The 21,874-nt window shown below is 42.4% G+C and overlaps 2 protein-coding genes across 5 annotated transcripts in view; both read left to right on the top strand.

Annotated features, from left to right (window-relative positions):
* Window positions 1-7,823: 7,823 nt before the first annotated feature.
* The window catches only part of LOC147438730 (uncharacterized), a 36,403-nt gene continuing 22,352 nt past the window's right edge, over window positions 7,824-21,874 (top strand). The window contains exons 1-2 of one of the 4 annotated variants that reach the window (XM_086484728.1): window positions 7,824-7,941; window positions 8,280-8,643. In XM_086484728.1, the coding sequence (XP_086340854.1) occupies window positions 8,376-8,643 (268 nt within the window). In that variant the 5' untranslated portion in view covers window positions 7,824-7,941; window positions 8,280-8,375. Of the gene's footprint in view, window positions 7,942-7,970; window positions 8,644-21,874 lie in introns of those variants that run through there. The other 3 variants (XM_086484727.1, XM_086484729.1, XM_086484726.1) reach the window with 3 other exon arrangements.
* LOC147438731 (uncharacterized) lies at window positions 11,284-12,498 on the top strand. Its single transcript, XM_086484731.1, has one exon. It carries the CDS (start codon window positions 11,604-11,606, stop codon window positions 12,495-12,497), a length of 894 nt encoding a protein of 297 aa, XP_086340857.1. The 5' UTR covers window positions 11,284-11,603; the 3' UTR covers window position 12,498.

Below are 21,874 nucleotides of genomic sequence, written 5' to 3'. Positions count from 1 at the left end.
GTAAGTTTGAATAGTGAAGTATTCACAAACTATGGTCAAATATCCCAAATCATTTGAGCACATGTTAGGAGATTTATGGCTTAATGACAAATCATCGTAGTAGTAATTCTATTCTATTCAAGTACAAGGCACATGCTGAGAGAGGGTTGGTTTCATTGCTCATAAGACAATGTAGGTAAAGAAAAGTTGAAAGTAGGAATGATGTATTTGATATACATACTTGGAGGATACTCTACATGTAAAAATGTACATGTGTATGCATGTGGAAAGAGCAGGCTTTCTTCAATAGAATTCTAGTATAAGTTGGAGAGAGCTACAACTATCAAACTCACATCAAAGTGTAGTTAACGAGTCTAGAATGTGTCAATTTTGTGATAATAATTGGCTATCAAATAAAACAATATGTCACCTTGAAGGTAAATCAATTTATGTCCAAACATACTTGAAAAGAATAGTAGTGTCATTTAATCGCTAGAACGGTACAACAATATAAGGGTTCAATACTAAATATTGAATTTGTGTTCACCTGGAGGCTTGATTTGATTTTGATTTTCTATGACAGAATTAGGAAAACAAAGAGTTAAAGACACCTGCAAACATATCTTTTCAAGGTAGGCATAACATGTGCCAATCATTAGAATGAAAATAGTACTACTCATATATGAATCTTGTGCAATACAAAGTGAGGTGAAAATGAGAGATGTTAAGGCCAAGCATAATAGATACAATACAATTTATTCCAATTTATCCCACAAGCTTAAATAAAATTAGTAGGAATATTGACAGCTCCAAAATGTAAGTACATAAATGTGCAAGAATAACTATAGAGAAATGTGTAGGAATAACCAACAGTTCTTAATGTGGGGAATTCAATGTGGGTAAAAATAACAAGATAAATGTTTGTCCCACAAAGTAGGCATCCAAATTTAGGATAATTTTCCACAATAGTAAGTGCTTGTATTGTTATAAGGGATTGGATGCCCATCCTCTTCAATCTAGACACAACAAAAGGGAAGGGAGAATTTGCAATGGTTTATCAACAATCCTTTCATTTTAGCTAGCCCAAAAGAGAAATGTCCTAAACATGAAGCACAAACATTAATGTGCCATCTCTCTTAGAAAATAGCCGATTTGTTTATTCATCATCCACTACAGTATGGCAAAAGCTTAGCACTCAACTACTTTGGAATTAAACACAAAGAATGTCACCTAGCGCACAATCTTGACACAACAACACTAAAAATAAATTATTCTTGAACACAAATGAAAAAAATAATCCCTACTTGTAGAACCGATTAGAAATGCAAGACAGTTAGATGAGAAGAGAGTGAATTACAAAATTTTGTAAGAAAATGGTTTATATATAACAAAAAAGTACCAAATTTCAGCTTAAGAATTGGCCTTAAGGGATAAGTGGTTAAAACTTGAAAACTGTTATCTAATGAGAGAGAAAGGGGGTCTTTGGTAGTTGTAAAGGCAAAAAGCGATCATCAACCTTTCATGGTGATTGGTAGGTGAGAGAATTTACAAGGGGATCTTTGTACTAACTGTAGCCTCTCCTTTGGCTACAGCGAGTGAACAGGGGAGATTTTTTGAGAGTGATGGTGTGGAGAGGACTTTTATTGATCTACCAAAGAAAAGCTTATCAAAACAAAAAAAAAACACCCACATAGAACATGTTCACATTAACTAACATATACATGGAAAAACTGGATTATTGAGCTTCTTCGATATACAAGAACGACTACTAACTACCATTATGGTACAAGAGAATCATGATGCATGAAAGTGAGACCCTAGATTTCTGAATAAGGTGGCGGTTCCCATACCGCCAAGTTTGAAAATCTCCTGTCATTTTTTACAAGCCTTGAAAGAATCTGTATATCAATTGAGGAATATGGATAAAATCCCGGCACAAAGTCGAAGAGCTTTGGAAGCAGCCATAAGGTTTCCTTAGCATCGAAAGAAAGGAGCTTTTGGCACTCTGCCATGCACAGAAAATAGAAGTACGGATAGAGTTAATTCCATACATCGGTTAGGCACTATCACAAGCTACAAGCAGACTGACTGGAGGCAAACAAAATAGAGGGGTTGTCTTCAAACTATAAGAAGACGAATACTCTTTGCCCAAGAGTGGAGGATATGTTTCCTACATATAGGTTAATATCAATGGCTATTTCACCTCCATATTGTATGATGCAGCTAGGTGGGTCCAAAGGTGGTGTTGGAAGTATTCCAATGTGTGGACCCTATTGGGGAAAAAGCCTTGTGCAATTCATTGTAGCATACGGAGGAATCTTCCCTTGGGAGACATGACTACTTGGATGAAGTTGATAAAAGCTTCTTGCTACTCGACAAAATTATAACTATCCCATCTTATTAACTAGACATTTCTTCATCAATAAATAAAGAAATATATATATATGAGCAATGACAATGTGTTACCATCATTTTAAGGCTAAAGTCAAAAAGAAAAAAAAATCCTTACTAAGGCATGCTTTGAAGAATGCCAGAACTCTTTAGAAATTTTGATACTTCAAACACAATTTTAGACAAAAATGTACAAACATTTACTCGGAAAAAAGAGTAGGGTTAAGAATGGGTTGACACTTTTGCAAAAAAGGTGATGTGCTCCACAAGTGTTTGAGAAGACGGAGTCCAACCTGCCTTGAGCTAGTGAGTAATTCAAGTCAGCTTGTTAAGGGGAGAGTGAGAAGGAAAGGTTCTACTTGTTCCATGTTTGTTGTCGTCCATTGGTGTTGCTAGATGTTGTGAACATGTGGGTATACTAGCAACCAATACGTCTCGACATAGCATATGATAAAAGGAAAACAGTGCAGCGGACTAGTGTCGTGTGTTTTGCTCACCACAAGGGCTACCCATGAGTTTACCAGAGCTGGAAACGACACCCAATGCGTTGGAGGGACTACGTAGGATTGAGATAACTTCTAGTGGGCTTCTACAATGCAAACCCATGGAGTGCTTTAATACCTGTGCCAATAAAAACTTATGGGAGAGCCAACGAGAGGCCTCCATCTTTTCTTAGGATGCACATTGCGTAGGACTGAGATAAATCTAGTGGGCTTCTGCAATGCAAACCCATGGAGTGCTTTGATACCCGTGCCAATAAAAACTTATGGGAGAGCCAACGAGAGGCCTCCATCTTTTCTTAGGATGCACATTGCATGCTCTTAGGGCCGATAGTATCTACTCTTCAAAAATGAGCTTTGGACGCCTTTTGTTGCCTGCATTCTGGCATTGAACGGTGATGGTTGGAGTGCATCCTTGGTTGCCTGCATTCTAGCCTCTAGCGACAAAGATCGACCTTTTGCTGCCAAGACTTTTGGCAAATTACCAATTGAGGTAAGTTGTGTTGTAGATGGATAAGATTGTGCAATGGGTAAAGCCACAAGGTTGCTATCAATACTAGGGTGCGAAGCTCAGTAACAAGGGTTTCTTTGAGCATATCGTGTGGCATACATGCACTGGTGTGGGCATCTTGATATACACCCAATGCATAAAGTTATGAGCTCTAATGGCAGTACCCATGTGTGGATGTGTGACATGGACTTGTTGACGCACGCATGGGTGAGGAGGGCTACATTGACATCAATTGGCTAGGTGATGCATGGTGGCTTGCCTTACCTACCTAAAAAATAGGCGGCTTGGTAGCCCGTTTTTTTTAAAGGTGTGATTTCCAGTTGGCGATGTGGCTACAGTGGTAAATGAGAGGCGGCGAGTACTATCCATTTTTTTTAACGACATCACCAAATTGTGCGGGCATGCTTTACAATTCTTGGTCGCCCATGTTGGTGCGAGCGTGCATATGTGTGCCTTGGTAGGTACATGCAAAGGTTGTGGCACATGTCTACATCAACCACTAATTCTCCCCACTCCTCAATTGGAATATTTGGCTGGTGGCGTTATTGTTGTTGGCGCATAGTGTTGCCAGTGCTGCTTTTGTTGTCGCTACTAATAAACAATCGGACGGTGTTAGTCACAAGCTACCAACCTCGTTCTTGCACAACTACTCGATGGAGACTACATGGCTTGATGTTGCTGTTGGGCGTTGCATGGTTTGGTGATGGTGGTGAGGGCTGCCAATCTAGTCAAGTCTTCATCAGTTGAAGTTGTTGCTACAATAGTTTTTTGTCCTGATGCTTAGTGGTGTAGTCGATAGTGAAAATATGGCTTCAATTAAGCTCTCAATCTCTCAACAAGTTATCACTTGGAAGTTTTTTTTTTATAGTCCTTGTGGTCATTCTCACAGGGTGATGATGTTGTAGGGTATTTGCCCTTGAGTAAGAGGTCCAAGGTTCTGTACAGATCTTTGAGGTCACTTGAGGGTTGTTCATGTTGGAAACCTATATTTTTCTCATTTCCTTTGGCTTCTACCTCTCTAATTCTAATGTATCGTCTCCTTCCTCTGCGAGCTCAGATATCTTTTCAAGAGTCTCTTGGGATTTGTCATATGCATTAAACTTCTCTGAGGCCTAATTCTTCTTCTTCCCCTATTTCTTTCTTTAAATGGTTTGGCCTCTTTCTAATATCACCAAAATATCAATTCCTAGTAATTACATTAATCGATTCAAATAACTATACTTAACTACAAATTTCTTATCGTAGGCAAACAAATACATCGATAAAAAGATGCAACATGTCTAGAATTGACAAAGAAAAATATGTATACAAATGTCGTGTGTGACTTAGCTTTGATAAACGGATGTGATAACAATCTCCAAGCCATAACTTGGCTCCTACGCCTTCCGTCATTGTTCTCCACAACTTGCAGGCGCATCGCCTTGAGCTTTGATACCACTACATCAGACGATATAGTAGTGTACCTGCAAAATACAAACAATAGCATGTTGCAAACCATAAACCATTGAATTTGCATACCTGATGAATCATACATGCACACAATTGAAGCTGTAGCTTTGGCCATTTATGACCAGCCGGCCAGTTTGTACTGATTTTTGACCATTCAAGAAATCTAGAAATTAAATACGTGCAAGAGGAAAATGGTCACTCTTGCACGGGGGGAGATCCGTGTAGTGTATTCAACCTGCTTTGGGTGCACCCTGAGTTAGGCAGTGGACACCAAAACAGCTCATGGTTGATGCCACCAGCCATCCTGGTTACCTCCTACTCATTCTCTCGCACACATTAACCGGAGTTCTCCAACCTTGTGCTCTCACTCAGTTGGTCCCCGCAACCATCAGTCTTCTCACTTTATTTTCGTAGGTAATTTTGGCATTTTAAAGACAGTTACTATAACATTTCATTTCATTTCACTCTCTTCACAATCCCCCGCCCCCCCTCTATTGTTAGGTTCTGATAATTGACGTCAATCATGTTATATTTTTTACAATTATGCAATGTATAAAAATCCCCAATTGCATTAAAATAAATATAAATTTAATAATAATAATAATAATAATAAGAAATAATAATAATACATTAGAGAACACACATCTACCTGGTACTTGAACAATGCAACAGGCAACACAATTTGAGAGAGATTGAGAGCGAGAGGAAGCATAAGAGCACATGCAGGTGCACCTTCTAGAGCAGAGTGCTACACATGCACGGAGAGAGGAGAGATGAGAGATGAGAAGAGAGAAGAGGAACACAGAGCACCAGATGCAATCTCCCCCCCATGAAGAGCATTTTCCTCTTGCACATATTTATTTATAGATTTCTTCAATCCTCAAAACGATTACAAACTATTCGTCGGACATAAATCGAGCATTGCTGATAACGAGCTCTTCAATAATCCTTTGGCATAGTCCATATTTCTTTATGCTTTTTCCACCTATTAGAATAATCAAATATTTATGAATTTCCATTACAAAGTTCATGCATATACATCCATGAGAGGAGAAATTTTAACAGTGTAGGAGCAATCCTAAGAGTTCTCAAATATCTGTTTGACAAGTCTTGTAGAAGCCCTTCTACTATGTGGAAATTGGGATAATCAATCTACCATACTTGTGTGACCAAAAGGTTAGTCGATTTCTTCTGATGAATTACACACACACACACATCCATAAGAAGAGAATTTTATGTCGTCCAAGAAACCTTAAAGATCTCTCCAATGTGTCTCGAGGATAAAACTTCATACTCCAAAGAGAATTGGGTTAACTATATGAAAAATAGCTCTAAATATCATCATCTAAAGGATATTAATATGTAACCCATAATATACTGGCAAAGAGAGTGGGTGCTACATGTTCAAAATTGCAAGCTTTTAGTCAAAATCCAAGCCAGTGGTGCCCATGGTCCAAGCTCAAGCTCCATAATTAAAAAATTGTTTAGCAACTCAATGATCGCGCCTAGCAGCCCCCTTCTCCAAGTAACGACCACCACATATTCAATGGGCCCCTATTGCTTGCAGCTCACTATCTTACGACTCTTTCACCTCCGTTCTCATTCACACATTGCATCATGTGCGTGCGTGCGTGTGTGCGTGTGTGTGTGTGTGAGAGAGAGAGAGAGAGAGAGAGAGAGAGAGAGAGAGAGAGAGAGAGAGAGCGATTTTATTATCATCCTTGAAGGTCAAATATGACCTATGGGACCATAAAAAACATATCATGTGGGGTGTGTGTGACTCTCGATGCTCAAGAATTGTGGAAATGAGCGTCACAATAGAGAGTCCACATCTTGGTTGGGAGAGGAATGTGTACATGTGCGTACACACACACACACACACACACACAGAGAGAGAGAGAGAGAGAGAGAGAGAGAGAGAGAGAGAGAGAGAGAGAGAGAGAGAGAGGTGCGATAAGTGGAGATTCTCTCCTTGGCCCACCACTAGTTTGTCCAGACCTTCAGTGGCAAAGTTTTTGCATCCATCGCCAATATCCGTAAGTCATCGCATCTGCCATAGCAATCTCCAATCGTGTATACTAGTTGCATAAATTCCCGTCATTGGAGGTACATTGGTCCCGCTAGCTTCAAATCCATGCGACTCGTGTTCATATCAAGCATGTGCTTACACGTGTTTCACCAAGGGTATTTGCTGTGAGGATGTTCAACCGATCATAGGGTGCATGTGCACACCCTATCTCTCTCTCAAATGGAATAACCTTCTATCATCCAAGTGTGGTAGATTGGCTATCCCAATTCCCTAGGTGGAGAATCATGTCTTGAGTTCAAGACTAGTCAAAGAGATCTTGAAGGTCTCTAGGAATTGTTCCTATGATGTTAAAATCTCTCTCCTCCTCTTTCCTTTTTTGTTTTGGCTCTACTCTCCCCTGTGCTTCTCTCTCTCTCTCCCTCTCTCTCTCTCTCTCTCTCTCTCTCTCTCTCTCGTGAATAAACAAAAGGGAAAATTACCAAAATACCCCTCTAATTTGTGGAAATTCCCAAAGTACCCCTCAAATTTCAAAAATTCCTAAAATACCCTTCTATCTATTTCAGTTGGATTGTTCACGATTTCCTAAGCTTTATTCTTTTTTGACAATGGAGATGTGTTGTTTAGTGCTTAGCATGTAATTTGTCACAAATTACCTCCCAAGAAAAGACAATTATGTCTAAATATAATGAAGTGATTCATCTCCAAAGCCTACATAATCTAGTTTTAGTATCTTGTATTGATTCTTGTTATGAAGAGCTACATATTTTTTAATCTTCGGATAAATTTACTCTCTCAACCAGGGGTATTTTGGGAATTATGGAAAATTTGAAGGGCTTTTTGGGAATCTTTGACAAAATATGAGGGGTACATTGGGAATTTTTGAAATTTGAAGGGTATTTTGGGAATTTCCATAAATTAGAGGGGTATTTTGGTAATTTTCCCTAAACAAAACTTAGGCATAAGACCGACCCAATGCTTTTTCCGTGAGCTGTGAATGCCAATTAAAGACTTGATGAAGGCTGAAACTGTTCACCAATCCATATCCGAGTTTAGTGTACGCGCCTGCTGGAGCCAAGCTTCTGGTGAGTTAGTGCTCTCTCTCTCTCTCTCCCCCCAAAGCACGTGTCGATTCTCTGCCTTTCTCTCTAGACTGTCTCTCCTGAGTCCTCAGATTTGGGCGCCCAACTTCCAAGCGTGCGACCCGCCGCCGCCCACTTGAAACATCTGCACACCGAGTCACCGACATTCTTCCACAATTTGGTACCGCGAAGTTTTGTGGTGACTTGGGGTCTGAAGTAGAGGAAGCTCTCAGATCTTTAGTACAGATAGGCTCGTCGGAAAGTGCTGATTATCTTGGTTCACTTGTTTTTCGTAATTGATGTAGCTTAGGGCCTAATGAAAATGCAGATTCTATGTCCAGAATGGGTCGATGCACGTTCCTGTTGGAAGAAGAGCTGATGTTAAGAGGAAGCTGAGCTAGCCATCCAAAGAGGGACACATATTGAGGCTTTCCTTTATGAAAACTGAGAAAGCCCAAGAGGACCAGGGTGGAAGCGCTGCTGCCTCTAGCGCAGTGGCTGCGGCCGTGACTCACACCGCTGTGCAAGGTGTCCCTTGGTGGGGTGGTGTTAGTCACCAGGCAGTCCTCCAGAACGCTGCTGCCTCCTCCAGCCCCACCGCCTCATCCCTGCATCTGGAGCATCCTGCTGCAATCATCACCTCTATGGCTCCCATGGGTTTTACTCTGCCTCCTCCAGCACAGCAAGCTGCAGCTCTTCCTGAAGGTGTGGTCAAACATATTATTTGGCCTCTTGGAGTTTTTTTTTTTTTTTTTTTTAGAGAGAGAGAGAGAGAGAGAGAGAGAGAGAGAGAGAGAGAGAGAGAGAGAGAGAGAGAGAGAGAGAGAGAGATGATGTATTAAAGTGGACAAAATATTGTGGTATTCTGTGAGATGAAAAAAGACTTCTTATGATATTGTGGTATTCTGGGAGATGCAACAATTCTTGGCTTCTCATTATTTTGTTGGAATAAAAATAGAAGAAAATAAAATTAAGCTTTTTAGGTTCATTGATTATTCAGCTAAAGAGGACATTGTCCTACAGTTGCTGTTTGCAATGATTAGTGGGCGTATCTTTCTTCCATGTCAAGCCTTGTGAGAAGTAATGAGAACAAGATTGTCTTGAAGAGAGGACATGTCTATCTACCCATTTTTATAAGTATTGGCGAAGATTGTGATGCTTTTTGGTTAAAGACTTGCGGCTCACTAAATACTCCCAAAGTGGTTGATGAATCATCCTTGACAAATCATTGTTACTATGGATTGGAGGTGATGAGTGCATCCTACAAAACTCATAGGAGGTATGTAAATCACTTGGAGTGGCCTGGATTATATTGCTGTGGGGAGGAAGGCACATGTAGTATGATAACTCGTAATGCGGCCTAAATTCTAATTATCAGTTAGAAGTCTCTAGCGCAAGCTAGTGTGCATCATTCATGCAGGTTTGTTCCCTCTAGTTTCTTTCAGCCTTTGTTTGTAGTGTTGGTCACCTAATCATGTGGGCCCATCTCCTCCCCTTATATTGTTATTTGACTTTTTTTTTCTTTTTTGTATTAGATTTGAATCCACTGACGATAAGTGTTAGTGATAGGACATCCGGGAATAGTAGAATCTCGCGTGCAGGAGTAATGAAAAAGGGTATAAGCCTTGTTGTCACAAAAATCATAAGATTGTTGGATACAGTAGGTGGGAGCATGGGGGGCGGGTGGGTGAACAGGTGGGAGGGGTGTAAGTGCTCTTGATGATAGTAGGTACTTGGTCGAAGGATACAAAATGGCACATGAGGAATCATCCTAAGTAGTCGTAGAAGAGAAGGTTATATGAAAGAAGAAATTGTCAGAATTGCACAATGTGGAGTCGTAGATGCGAGACATTGGTGTGTGTGAGAGAGAGAGAGAGAGAGAGAGAGAGAGAGAGAGAGAGAGAGAGAGAGAGCCCAATCAACTCTTAACCAGATGGATACAATGTGATAGCCCTAGGGGGCCTTATATACTTCCCATAGAAAGTTGCCTGACTAAGTCCAAATAAATTGTGTCAAACACATTATATAGATAACTAAATAAATAGGCTAAATTGGGTATATCACATGAGATGCATAACTTTTATACCCCCTTGGCAGCTCATAGTGGGTTGAAATTGATGAAATAGTTGAAGCATAAGAGACCATGGACACCCTTGCACCGGTTGGAATACTGGATACCCCTCAGAGAATGTAACTGTCACCCATTCGCGATACAATCTGTCACTCATGTTTGCATTGGCTGATAAATTAAGGCTCGTGGACTCCTCTCAAACCAAGACTCCACTCTCATGATTAGTGAACACATCTCGTTTCATTGTAACACAAACAATGAACACTTTCTGTTCCTAGCAATCTCATAGCGAGAACCATGAACACATCACGTTGAGGCTATCCACAATGTGTCACGTGCGCACTTTACTTGCGCCACGTGGACACGCTTCTGCCATAGTCTAGTGTCAATCTTAGCGTAGGACCTAGCCTGGCACTTTGTGAGCCTCTAGCAGGACGTGCATGCCTAGGCAGGTCATAGTTGCATACCCTCTCTTGCACAAGAACAACCATTTCATCATGTAGGCATTTTACCGCGTGAACCACCTCTTGTAAGTCATTTTATTAATAGTGACTTTTGGAATTCTTTTTGTAAGTTTATTGGAAAAGTAGGTAGGGCAAATTGCTAAAGATCTATAAAAAAAATCCATTGGGCACTCAGTAGAAGGAGAAGAAGCAGGGACACAAGGAGGCGGGCACCAGCAGTTAGGCAGCATCCTAGCGTTTTCTCAAGAAGAAGGCCTAGATCAGCCTAGCGTTTTCAGTTTTCAGCCTTAGCCTCACGAGATCCTCGCCAGATTCCCCATCTAGTACTTGATCAGCCTAGCGTTTTCAGAATTCAGCAGATCAGCCTAGCGTTTTCAGAATTCAGCAGATCAGCCAGAGTTTTCAGAATTCAGCCAGATCAGCTAGCGTTTTTGCATTTCAGCATTAATGCGACTCGGCGGTTGCAGATCCAAGCCGCAGTGCCGCCACAGTAGCAAATCCATAGTAGAACATCTAGCTTTTTCAATATTGACGCCGTCGTCGTCGACACCATCGTCGACGTCGTCATCGTCATCGTCATCACAGTCTCTCTCTTGACGACGACACCTTCGTCATCGTCATCGTCATCGCAGATCCCGGACTTGACGACAACACCTTCGTCATTGTCCCCCCATGTCTCGAACTTGACGATGACATCATTGTCGTCATCGTCACAGTCGTCATTGTTGATGACAACATCGTCGTCGTCGTAGACATAGTCGTCATCAAGTACCACAGCATCAGTATCTCAGCATTTAGCCACAGGGTAGAATCCGTACGTACGTACGGTACCTTTCCGTACGGTACAGTACGGCATTAAAAAATTTTTTGGGCGTTTTTTGCTCGGACAAATTCCGCTAGGGAGCGCTTCCAGTTAGGCTTATTAGTGTGAAGGGGGGAAGCCTTAGGCTTTTTTAATCGACCACTGTAGCAAAAGAGTCTCTGTTCTGTTACAGAGAAGTCTGCAGAGCAGTGCACAGAGTCCTGCAGAGCCGAGCTACGCGCGTGAAAAGGTACTGCTTCTGCCACCATGCACTCCGTACTCCTCATGTGCGTGCACTCTTTTGCATTTGCAATGTGCAGGATTCATTATGCCGCGTAAAACCAACCCCAACTGGTCGCTCCACACCAATGTTTTGAGGATCATCACGACCACTTCTCAGCAAGGTTCTGGTACACGCTTATGGCAATGCAAGTATTGTGCGGACCAATACACCAGCACTATTACGCGAGTCAAAAAGCACTTGACAGGCATCGGGTGCACTGATCAGATTGATGCATGTGAGAAAATACCACCACCTTTGAGAGAGCAGCTTATTCAAGAGTATTTTCCTGTTGGTGCTCCTGCTTTGAGAGGTGCTCCCAGCACACAGGATGCTTTACATGATGCTTTTGTTGGAGAGCTGGAGTCTTTAGGTGCGGAGACAGAGGTTGGAGGAGGTTCAGCCTCCATGCAACCCCCTACTTCCAGGAAGAGAGCACGTGTTGGTGGTGAAGGTGAGGATTCCTTGCCACGTGAAAAAGGTACATCTGAAACACCAACGCAGACCACTTTGCCTAGTCGCATCTCTTCTCAGGCTTGGGTGAAAGAGCGTCAGAGGGTGGCAGAGATTGAGATATGTCGCACTCTTATTGAGTGCAACATATCTTTCAATGTTTTGCGCACAGATCAGTGGAAAAGAATGGTAAAAGCCATTGCACAGGTGGGGCCTACTGAGACATGGACAGGTTTTGATTACACAAAGATGCGCACCACTATGTTAGATCAACAAAAGGCCTTATTTGACAAGGTGCTTACGCCTGTGAAAGCTGGATGGAAGGAGTTTGGATGCACCATTATCTCAGATGGTTGGGCAGACATACGCAGACGACTCATAATCAATATTCTTGTGTCTTCTGCTTTGGGCACCTATTTCTTGCGTGCTGTGGATGTTGGCCACTATAAACTCAACCTGCAAGCATATGCCATAAATAAGTCAGTTTAACTTTATTTTACTCTTCAACAGGTTGATGCGACAGAGCTGAAAATGGTAGATGATCCTAGACCAGAGGAGGTGGACCGACAGATTAGAGACGAGCAGGAGCAGATTCTCAGAGAGCTGCATAGAGAGCTCGAGAGCGTGGATCGTCGTGTGACTAGATCATGTGCACGAGCTCTTAGCCTTCCTCTACGCACGGTGGGAGGAGATCCAAACACTGTGAGACGAGAGTGTATTCGCAGGGGGAAGCTTCCTATTCGCTCCATTCGCAGGCGAGCGAATGAAGCTGTCCGGCTCATCCATGCAGAGATTGCTGATATGCCTGAGGAGGCTTGTGGTGCAGAGGTGCTTGTACCAGAGCTGACATATGCTGAGCTTGACCCTGAGTTTGATGAGGAGGGCAATGTCCTTGATGATGGGGGCTTGCTCTCTATCTACGATTCATCTTCCGCATCTGACACAGACTTTTGAGGCCGCACGTCTTAGTGCACACTGGTGACTTTATGCTTTGGAGGACAGGCTGCAGCAGACTTTTATTGTGATTATGGCATTGTAGTATTTCACAGTACTTTGTTTTGGATCTTGATTCAGTTTGTATGGTATATGCCCACTTTTGGCTAATGCCATGGACATGATGTTTGAACTTTGTAGTTGTTATTTGGTCTTATGATTTATGGTCATTGGTTTTCTCATTGAGTATTGAATCTTGAGTCATTAAGTTTTTTGATCAATATGTTCATTTTAAGCATTGCATTGTTAATGAGGCTGAATTTTGAAAGGTCTGTGAACTTAAATTTAGTGTAATTGTCTTTTTTTACAAATGGTACGTACCTATCACGTACCTAAAGGTTGGTTTAGTACAGAAGTACGTTCCGTATGTACCTAAACCGTACTGTACACTACGTTGTCGAGAAATTTGCGGTCTTGCCAGGAAAGCACCGGGCTTATGGCTGTGAGAGTTTGTGAGAGAACTTAACAAAAACTATATGAAGGAGTTAAACCATAGATGCCATGAAGACTAGGGTTTGCAAAGAAGTGCAATCAAAGAAGACTCACTCTTTCTCTCTTGCATTCACACACACAAAGAAAGAACGCAAAAGAGAATGTCAAAACAATACGAAGATGAAAACATCAAGGCTATGGTCATATCGTATCATGGGTAATATGAAAGGGTTAATGGATGAGTTAATGGCATTCAATCTTGGCTGATCAAATAGGCTACGAATTGTTCTTTGGAATTGTAGTTTTGTGCTTACCATAATATATATATTTTGTCTAGTGATTGGGATTAATTGTGTGTACAAATCCTCTTGGTTCATAGCAAGATAACTACGCTTACATCAAAAGAAAAATTATAGTCTATGAGAGGTAGTATGATGGGATCCGGTGATAGAAGTATTTCATTGAGCCTTTCAGGGCCAAAGAGAAACACTATACGTTGTTGAAAGTGTATTTTACGGCTAATCCATACGTTAATTCTAATAGATTGTACAGAGTGAAAGCGATATAAATGATCATCATGTGGGTTATTCATCTAGGATAGTATGTGAGAAATGTAGATATGAGAGAAGTGAAGAGATGAGAAGTTTCCCTCCCAAGTCCTATTCTTTCCCGTAGGCAATAAGGATACTGCGGGGAGAGATGTACCTGTAGCAAGAGAACCTAGAGAGGATGAATTACTAAGAATGAGAGAGATAGGTTTGGTTAAGGAGATGAGATTAGATACATACATATATATATATATATATATATATATATATATATATATATATATATATATATATATATATTGGATTAGAGATGAAAATGAAAACAACAAGAAATCAAGAAAACATCAATGTAGAACACATCTTACTTGAAACCCTTCGGCACCATTATTGATGGGAGAGAGAAGAAGAGTGGATAATTCCACTTTGATTGATACACCAAGTACAACACCTTCTTTGATTAGAGTTGATCTTCCAAAGATAGCGTACAAGAATGGCTAGTCTTCCTCTAGGAGAAAGTGTAGGCTTGGGCTTATGTTAATGGGGCTAAGTACAATTAGGCATTACTACTCACTCCCTCAAGAATTCCTCTCATCAATGGCTTGAATGCTTGAGTTCTTTCCAAGGAAGAAGAGGTCCCCTTTTATAGGTGAAGGGAACGCACAAGGGTTTACACAAGAAGAGAGGAGCCAGTGTGAATAGGAATTGGAATAGTTGGAAATGAGCTGTCCCTGCATGATGTGGGCAGACTGGGGTCCAGTATTTTGATCATATCTCCTCAACCATGGCTCCAAATAAAAAAGTAAAAATATGGGCAAAAACTTCAGCTCATTAGCTACGATTTTCATTTTAAAATCGTTTTCCAATTCGGATTGGAACCTTGTGTAAAAAATTCATCAAAATAGGGTCCATTTATGGCAGCAAAAGTCTTCATGTGGTCTCCTTAGCCTAGACTTCATTTAATTCCAAAGGACACCTCATGCCATATGAAAGCATGACATTGCTCCTTGACAAAGTTTTGTAATCATGCTTGCAATAATGCATTAAAATAAGTGTATCTTTGAAATCATGCCACCTGCCACCTAGTGTCCCACTAGGATTTGATTCTCTCCTAGTAGCTATTTAAAAAGAAATATAAGAAAAGTATAAAAAATACATAGAATATATATATATTGGAGTTTACCCTAGATATAGGATCTAGCTAGGGTGTGAGATGATAATGAAATAGTAGAAATAAAGAATCAATGCTTTTTGCCCCAAGTTAAAGAGGCGGAGCTATTGATGCTTTTCCCATAGTATTTTCTGATGGTAAAGTAAGGATATGTTACCCTTGAGAAAAATAATAGGATGAGATAGAAGGCTTATTATTATACTTAAATATACATATGTACACTATAGGAAATATAATTATGTATCTAAAAAAATACAAGATAGATCTTGTATCATGCGTTCCCACTATGTACGTGTCACAGCACGACAACGTACCTTTCCACCTTGTTTAGCCATGTATTAGCACTGTGCAAGAATAAAGAAAGTACTTGCTCTGGCGACAGAGCAAGGGGCCCTTGAGGGTTGGGACTCGACATCCGTGTGTCGTCTCTTTTCTCTCTCTCGTCTCTCTCTTTCTTTCAATTCAGTTCTTTCAAGTGAAGTAAAGTGTCCCTTGTGTTTGTGTGTGGAGTACTATTCTCTTCCGTTGCACCTGACATTGGTATTAGAGCTCTGTGTGCGTTGCACTTGACATTGGTATCAAAGCTCTGTGCGTGCTTCAACCTCGTGAACTCAAGGGAAGAACCTAAAGAACCTAGAGAAGAAGCTCAAGAACCTAAAGAAGAACCCCAGAAGAACCAAGAACCATCAAGAACCCAAGTTGCATCAAAGAACCCAAGGAACCTCTCTTGATTTTCTTTTTCCTGAAGAATCTTTGAGTCCCGATCATGGACTTACCTATTCCAATCTTTATTGCCACGTCTTTGAAGGAAGATCGACATCGGATACACAAAAACCTAGATCTTGAGTACCAAGATCTCCTAGCTTTGTATGCGGATATGGAAGGAGTTGAAGACAAGATCTCTAACCTCTTCTGCATTCGCATTCGCATATAGCGTGCATCCATTTTCCTCGTCATTGAACCTTTGGAAAGGACTTCGGAACCAAACCTCAGTCCATCAGAACCGGTAATGTTTTCACCACAGTCAGTGTTCGGGAAACAACTCTTGTACAGTAGGCAGAGTCAACACTATCTGGTATAGAGCCCAGGCTGATATTCGGCAATCGTAGTAAGGTTGGACAGTGACCCTTACACGGTGTTTGCATCGCCAGCAACACCCACAACATCCACAACACTCGTAGTACCATCAGTCCCTGGTTTCGGAGGAATATGCATTGGTTTGTGTATCCACAGCATCAAAAGCATTCATCAGTGAGCATCAAAAGTACAGATAAAAGTTCGGCAGCTGTGCCTCACCTTTAACAGGGTGGATGTCATGTGTGCACTCCACTTGCGCCATGTGGACACGCTTCTGCCATAGTCTAGCGCCAATCTTAGCATAGGACCTAGCCTGGCACTTTGTGAGCCTCTAGTAGGACGTGCATGCCCAGGCCGGTCATAGTTGCATACCCTTTCTTGCACAAGAACAATCATTTCATCATGCATGCATTTTATCGCGTGAACCACCTTCTATAAGTCATTTTATTAAAAGTGACTTTTGGAATTCTTTTTGTAAGTTTGTTGGAAAAGTAGGTAGGGCAAATTGCTAAAGATCTATAAAAGAAATCCATTGGGCACTCTGTAGAAGGAGAAGAAGCAGGGACACAAGGAGGCGGGCACCCAGTAGTCAGGCAACACCCTAGCGTTTTCTCAAGAAGAAGAAGGCCCATATCAGCCTGGCGTTTTCAGTTTTCCGCAGACAGCCTAGCGTTTCCAGTTTTCAGCCTTAGCCTTGCAAGAACCCGCATCCTCTGGTCGCAGATCCTCGCGAGATTTCCCCATCTAGTACCGGATCAGCCTAGCGTTTTCAGAATTCATCTAGATTAGCTAGCATTTTTGCATTTCAGCATTAGTGCGACTCGGCGGTTGCAGATCCAAGCCGCAGTGCTGCCACAGTAGCAGATCCATATCAAAACTTCTAGCGTTTTCAGTTTTCAGCATTGACGCCGTTGTCGTTGACACCATCGTTGACATCGTCATTGCAGTCCATAACTTGACGAGGACACCTTCGTCATCGTCATCGTAGATTCCTATCTTAATGACGACACCTTTGTCATTGTCATCGCTGATCCCGGACTTGGCGACATCATCATTCTCATCGTCATAGTCGTCATCATCGTCGTCGACATAGTCGTCATCAAGTACCACAACATCAATACCCCTTAGCATCAACATCTCAGTATTTAGCCATTGTATCAGCATTGTGCAAGAATAAAGAAAGTACTTGCTCGGGCGATAGAGCAAGGGGGCCCTTGAGGGTTGGGACCTGACATCCCTGTTTCGTCTCTTTTCTCTCTCTCGTCACTCTTTCTCTTTCTTTCAGTTAGTTCAGTTCTTTCAAGTGAAGTAAAGTGTCCTTTGTGTTTGTGTGCGGAGCACTAAATTGGGCTCATGAATACATGTTTCTCAAGTCTTTTTGAGTCTTGTATCAAAAACTTCCAACATGTTGCCCAAGATGCTCAGTTGGCTTGGTTGCCAAGCTTGTTGTTTGTCCCATATTGCCCAAGATGCTCAGCTGGCTTGGTTGCCAAGCTTGTTGTTTGTCCCATATTGCCCAAGGAACTTGGGTGGAGAAAAAATTTGCTTCCTTTGCCTCACATGCCAGAACGTGCAAAAGCCTGTGAGGGGTCATACTCTACGATATGAAGGAAGAATCACCCCCTCATCACCCTCCGTGTCGGTAACACAAGGAAGATCGATCAAACTTGAGTCGAGTAGCCAAGATGTCATGTCGGATCTAGTACTCCACACAAACACAAGGTTAGTTTACTTCACTTGAAAAGAGAGACCGAATTGAATGAAAGAGAGAAACGTTGAGAGAGAGAGAGAGAGAGAGAGAGAGAGAGAGAGAGAGAGAGAGAGAGAAAAGAGACCACAAGGCATGTCGGGTCCCAACCACCCTTAAGGGCCCCCTTGCTCTATTGCCAAAGCAAGTACTTGCTTTATTTCTTGCACAATGCTAATACAATGATGCTAAATGCTGAGATGCTAATGGGTACTTGATGCAGATGCTTGGTACTGTTGAGATACCAAAGGGTACTGCAATAGATGCTGAGGGGTATTGTGATGGGTTCTGTGTCAACGATGACGACGACGACGAGGTATTGAGGGTTCTATGTTGATGACAATGACGAGGTAGTGATGGGTCTATGTCGAGGTTGACGAGGTATTGAAGGGTTCTATGTCGACGGCGATGAGGTATTGCTGGGTCCTATGTCGATGACGAGGTACTGATGAGTCTATGTCGACGACGACGTGGCAATGGCTGAATGCTGAAAATGCTAGGGACTGACGGCTACGCTGCAACTAACTGGTGATGAAGGGGCTGAAATCTGCATGCTGAAAACGCTGGTGTTCGGTGCAGCGGAATGAATGTTTGCGCTTTGCTCAAGATGAGTGCTCCGAACTGTGCCCAAGGTTCCTTTTGTTCTTATGGAAGGGAGAGCCTTCCGTTCTTAATGAGAGAATGCTATGATCACAAACAAAGTGAATGGACACTGTGCGTGCAAGTGTATGAGACTGAGAGATAGAGAGAGAAGAGAGATACGACACCAGAGACGTAAAACCCTCTCCGAAGGCCCCACTCTCGTCGGCGAAAGTGGTCTACTTGTGATTGCACAATCTGGTACAAATGGAATGCATGAGACTGATGCAAGTCTAGGCTATGTCGGCGATGACGACGAGACCGACCTAAGGGCTGAAATCTGCAATCTTCCTACTGCTGTCCAAAAACGCTATGAGCTGAAATCTGCTGCGAGTCCAAAAACGCTGATTTTTGGGGCTGTTTCTGTGGTTCTTTGTCGCTGAAATTCTGCAGGTTTAGGGCTGAAAACAGAGGTTCCTAAAGGCTGAAAACTGATGGTCTTTCCGGGCTGAATTTGCTACTTCTTTGGACTGATCTTGTAGGTCTTTGATGCTGAAATCTCTGCATATGCTGAAATCCAAAAACGCTAGGGAAGCTGTTGGCAAAAACGCTAGGGAAGCTGTTTTCTGCTGCGGGGAGATTTGATGCAAAAACGCTATCTGCTGGGACTTGTGGACGATGGTTAAACGGAAATTCCGCGATTTGCGCTGGCTAGCTTTTGGGACCTAGATGCTTTTAGACTTGAAGCTTTTCATGTACACTACTTTTGGAAGGCCCATGGCCTATAAATAAAGTACAAGGGCCCAAGAGGCTCTTGCTTGGGCAATGGTGCATGAACCCACACAACTGTACATATAGATGAAAAGCCCTCGAGCGGGGCATCATGTTTCTGTATTCAAAGGGGGGAAGAGATGCATGAGAGTGGAATCATCGTGCTACATAAAGCAAGGGAGAAGGCAAGCTTCCCATTAAAGCCGTGATCACCTGCATCCACTACTCACTCACAAAGTAGTTCACAATGAAGAAATTTCAGCTTCCTCTCTCAGTTTGGGTGCCCCCTCTTTATGCTGAGTGTGGCAAAATGGTTTGGAGCTGCCAATTGCCCACTTTGCCTCTTTTGAGTTAATTTCCTAGTACCCACGTGACTCCAACTTATAATTGTCGCGTGGGGCCTTAATGACTTTGAACCGAGCCTAGACACCCTTTTATTGCTCGGATTCAGTGCCGATTGGCCCGACCATCTCGTGGCGACGTGCCCTTCACGATTGCGGGTGAAACTCTCGGCTGTTGGCTGTTTCACAATGGCCACACAATGTCCATTTGTTACTTCAAAAAGAGGGTCCCAAAAATTAAATAAAATTCAAGGGAAAGAAACCAACAACTAATGTCACGATTGTGACATATTCTTTGTCTTTGTATTACCTTCTTCACTTGGTTCTCTTGCAGATACGAAGATGTACCAGATCCGAGACCCTGATTCTCAAAGGACATGCCTCTTCGTCAAAAGCCACACTCCTTCGACGAGTGGTCACACCCCTTCGCTCTAGGGGTGCGACTCTTTGCCCAATGGTTGCAGCTCTTCGTCCAAGGGATGTGTCTCTACGCCTAGAGTCATGTCTATTCGCCATGAGATGTGACTGTTCACTCATGACTCTTCGTATATAAGGAGCCTATTGTACTCAGTTTTTAAGCAATCAATCAATCAATCAAACACAGTCTTCTGAGTCTGTCTCTGAGTCAAGTTCAAGTTTCTTAAGTCTTAATCATGAGTTTAAGTACTTAATTAAGGATTAGTAACTAGAATCCTTACAGTGGTATTAGAGCAAATTTTTTTCTCGGGACCCGAAGGTTGCGAGCCTCTCGCCCTCGCCGCTACCTCCCGGAGTTGCATGGAAGCAGAAGAAAGGTGGTACACACACACAAACAATCATGAGGTAACATGAATTTTTCTGTTCCAATTACATAAATACAGGAGAGAAACATAGATGTGTGCGCGGCGTATCCGGTGAATTTTTGGAAACCCTCTGCTAGTGACCCTTCGTGTGCCTCTTCATCGGATTGTGCCCTTTCGTGCATTATTTCGCACCCTGACGTAAACGGTGAGCAATTCCGCCATGCAGGTATCCCTTCACTTTGGTGGCACCCCTTTCCCAAGAGACTCGCAGATAGGATGTGTCTCCTGAAGATAACCGGCAAGGGTTGTGTCCCCTTCACCTCCAAGGGACACGCGCACATACACCCCCTAGATGTTGGAGCGCTAAAATTCAGCAAGCTGACATCAAAATTGAGCAGGAACAAGTCCTTGCTCAAAATTCAGGAGGGAGATTACAACCGGCCTGTACAACGTAGAGGGCAGTACTATTTCAATCACCTGCAACGTAGAGGGCGGTACTATTTCAATTACCTGTTAACTTTACACAAAGCACTATGAAGAAAAGAGAACACAGTTGCGTCAACGACTAGAATGTCATTGTGCACACGAGACCGACACCTTGTAGGCTCCAAAAGTTGGCTCCCCTTTTGGTATTTCTTTATTCAATCAACAGTTGACGATCAGTACAAAGCTGTCCAAACCTGGCGAGGGCTGAAAACGCAGGTTTTTGACCTGATTTCGGTAGCACAATGGCGCAAAAATCCTTGTAGGTCAGAAACACATGTCTAGGATGGATTCCCTCTCAATTTGGGAGCTTTCTGGCGAGCTGTAACAGAATTTCAGCGTGCTGTAATTCTCTATTTTTCTGCTGTCGGGTGCCCAAAACCCTGTACACGTATCAAAAGGCTCTCATAGAGCTCCCCTGGTGTTCCCTTGCAGTTTAGGTGCGAAACCCTAAACTTGCAGAAAAACACAGCAAGTTGTAATCTGTTTCGGATTGTTTTTAGCGGAGCGAATGCGCCTACGCGCGTCCCAAGGGCTCTCGCATGTAATGGGACAGTTCCCTTGTGAATTGGACGAGTTTTCACGCGAGAAAACTCTCCAAACTCGCAATCTTGTGTGATGGAACTGTGCGTACCTGTGGGGGATTAGCAGTTAGCTAATCCGTTTCCTGTTCAGAAGGCTCTTGCCTTGGCAAACGCGCATAAACCCACATAACTGTACATATTCATCTGAGTAGTCCAACTACTGGGGCATTACTAAATGTGCCAAATGGGAGAGAGAAATGCACGAGAGCAATTCATCGCGCTACATGAGGCAGAGGAGAAGGCAAGCTTTCCATTAAAGCTGTCAACCTGCACCCACTACTCACACACACACACATTGTAGGTCACGTAATGAACCAAAAATCCGCCCCAGCCTCAAAATGGGCGTCCCCTCTTGTTGAGG

Source organism: Adiantum capillus-veneris, chromosome 16, assembly GCF_014529385.1.
Source record: "Adiantum capillus-veneris isolate H3 chromosome 16, ASM1452938v2, whole genome shotgun sequence".
Lineage (NCBI taxonomy): Eukaryota > Viridiplantae > Streptophyta > Polypodiopsida > Polypodiales > Pteridaceae > Adiantum > Adiantum capillus-veneris.
This window is presented reverse-complemented; position numbering and strand designations above follow the sequence as displayed.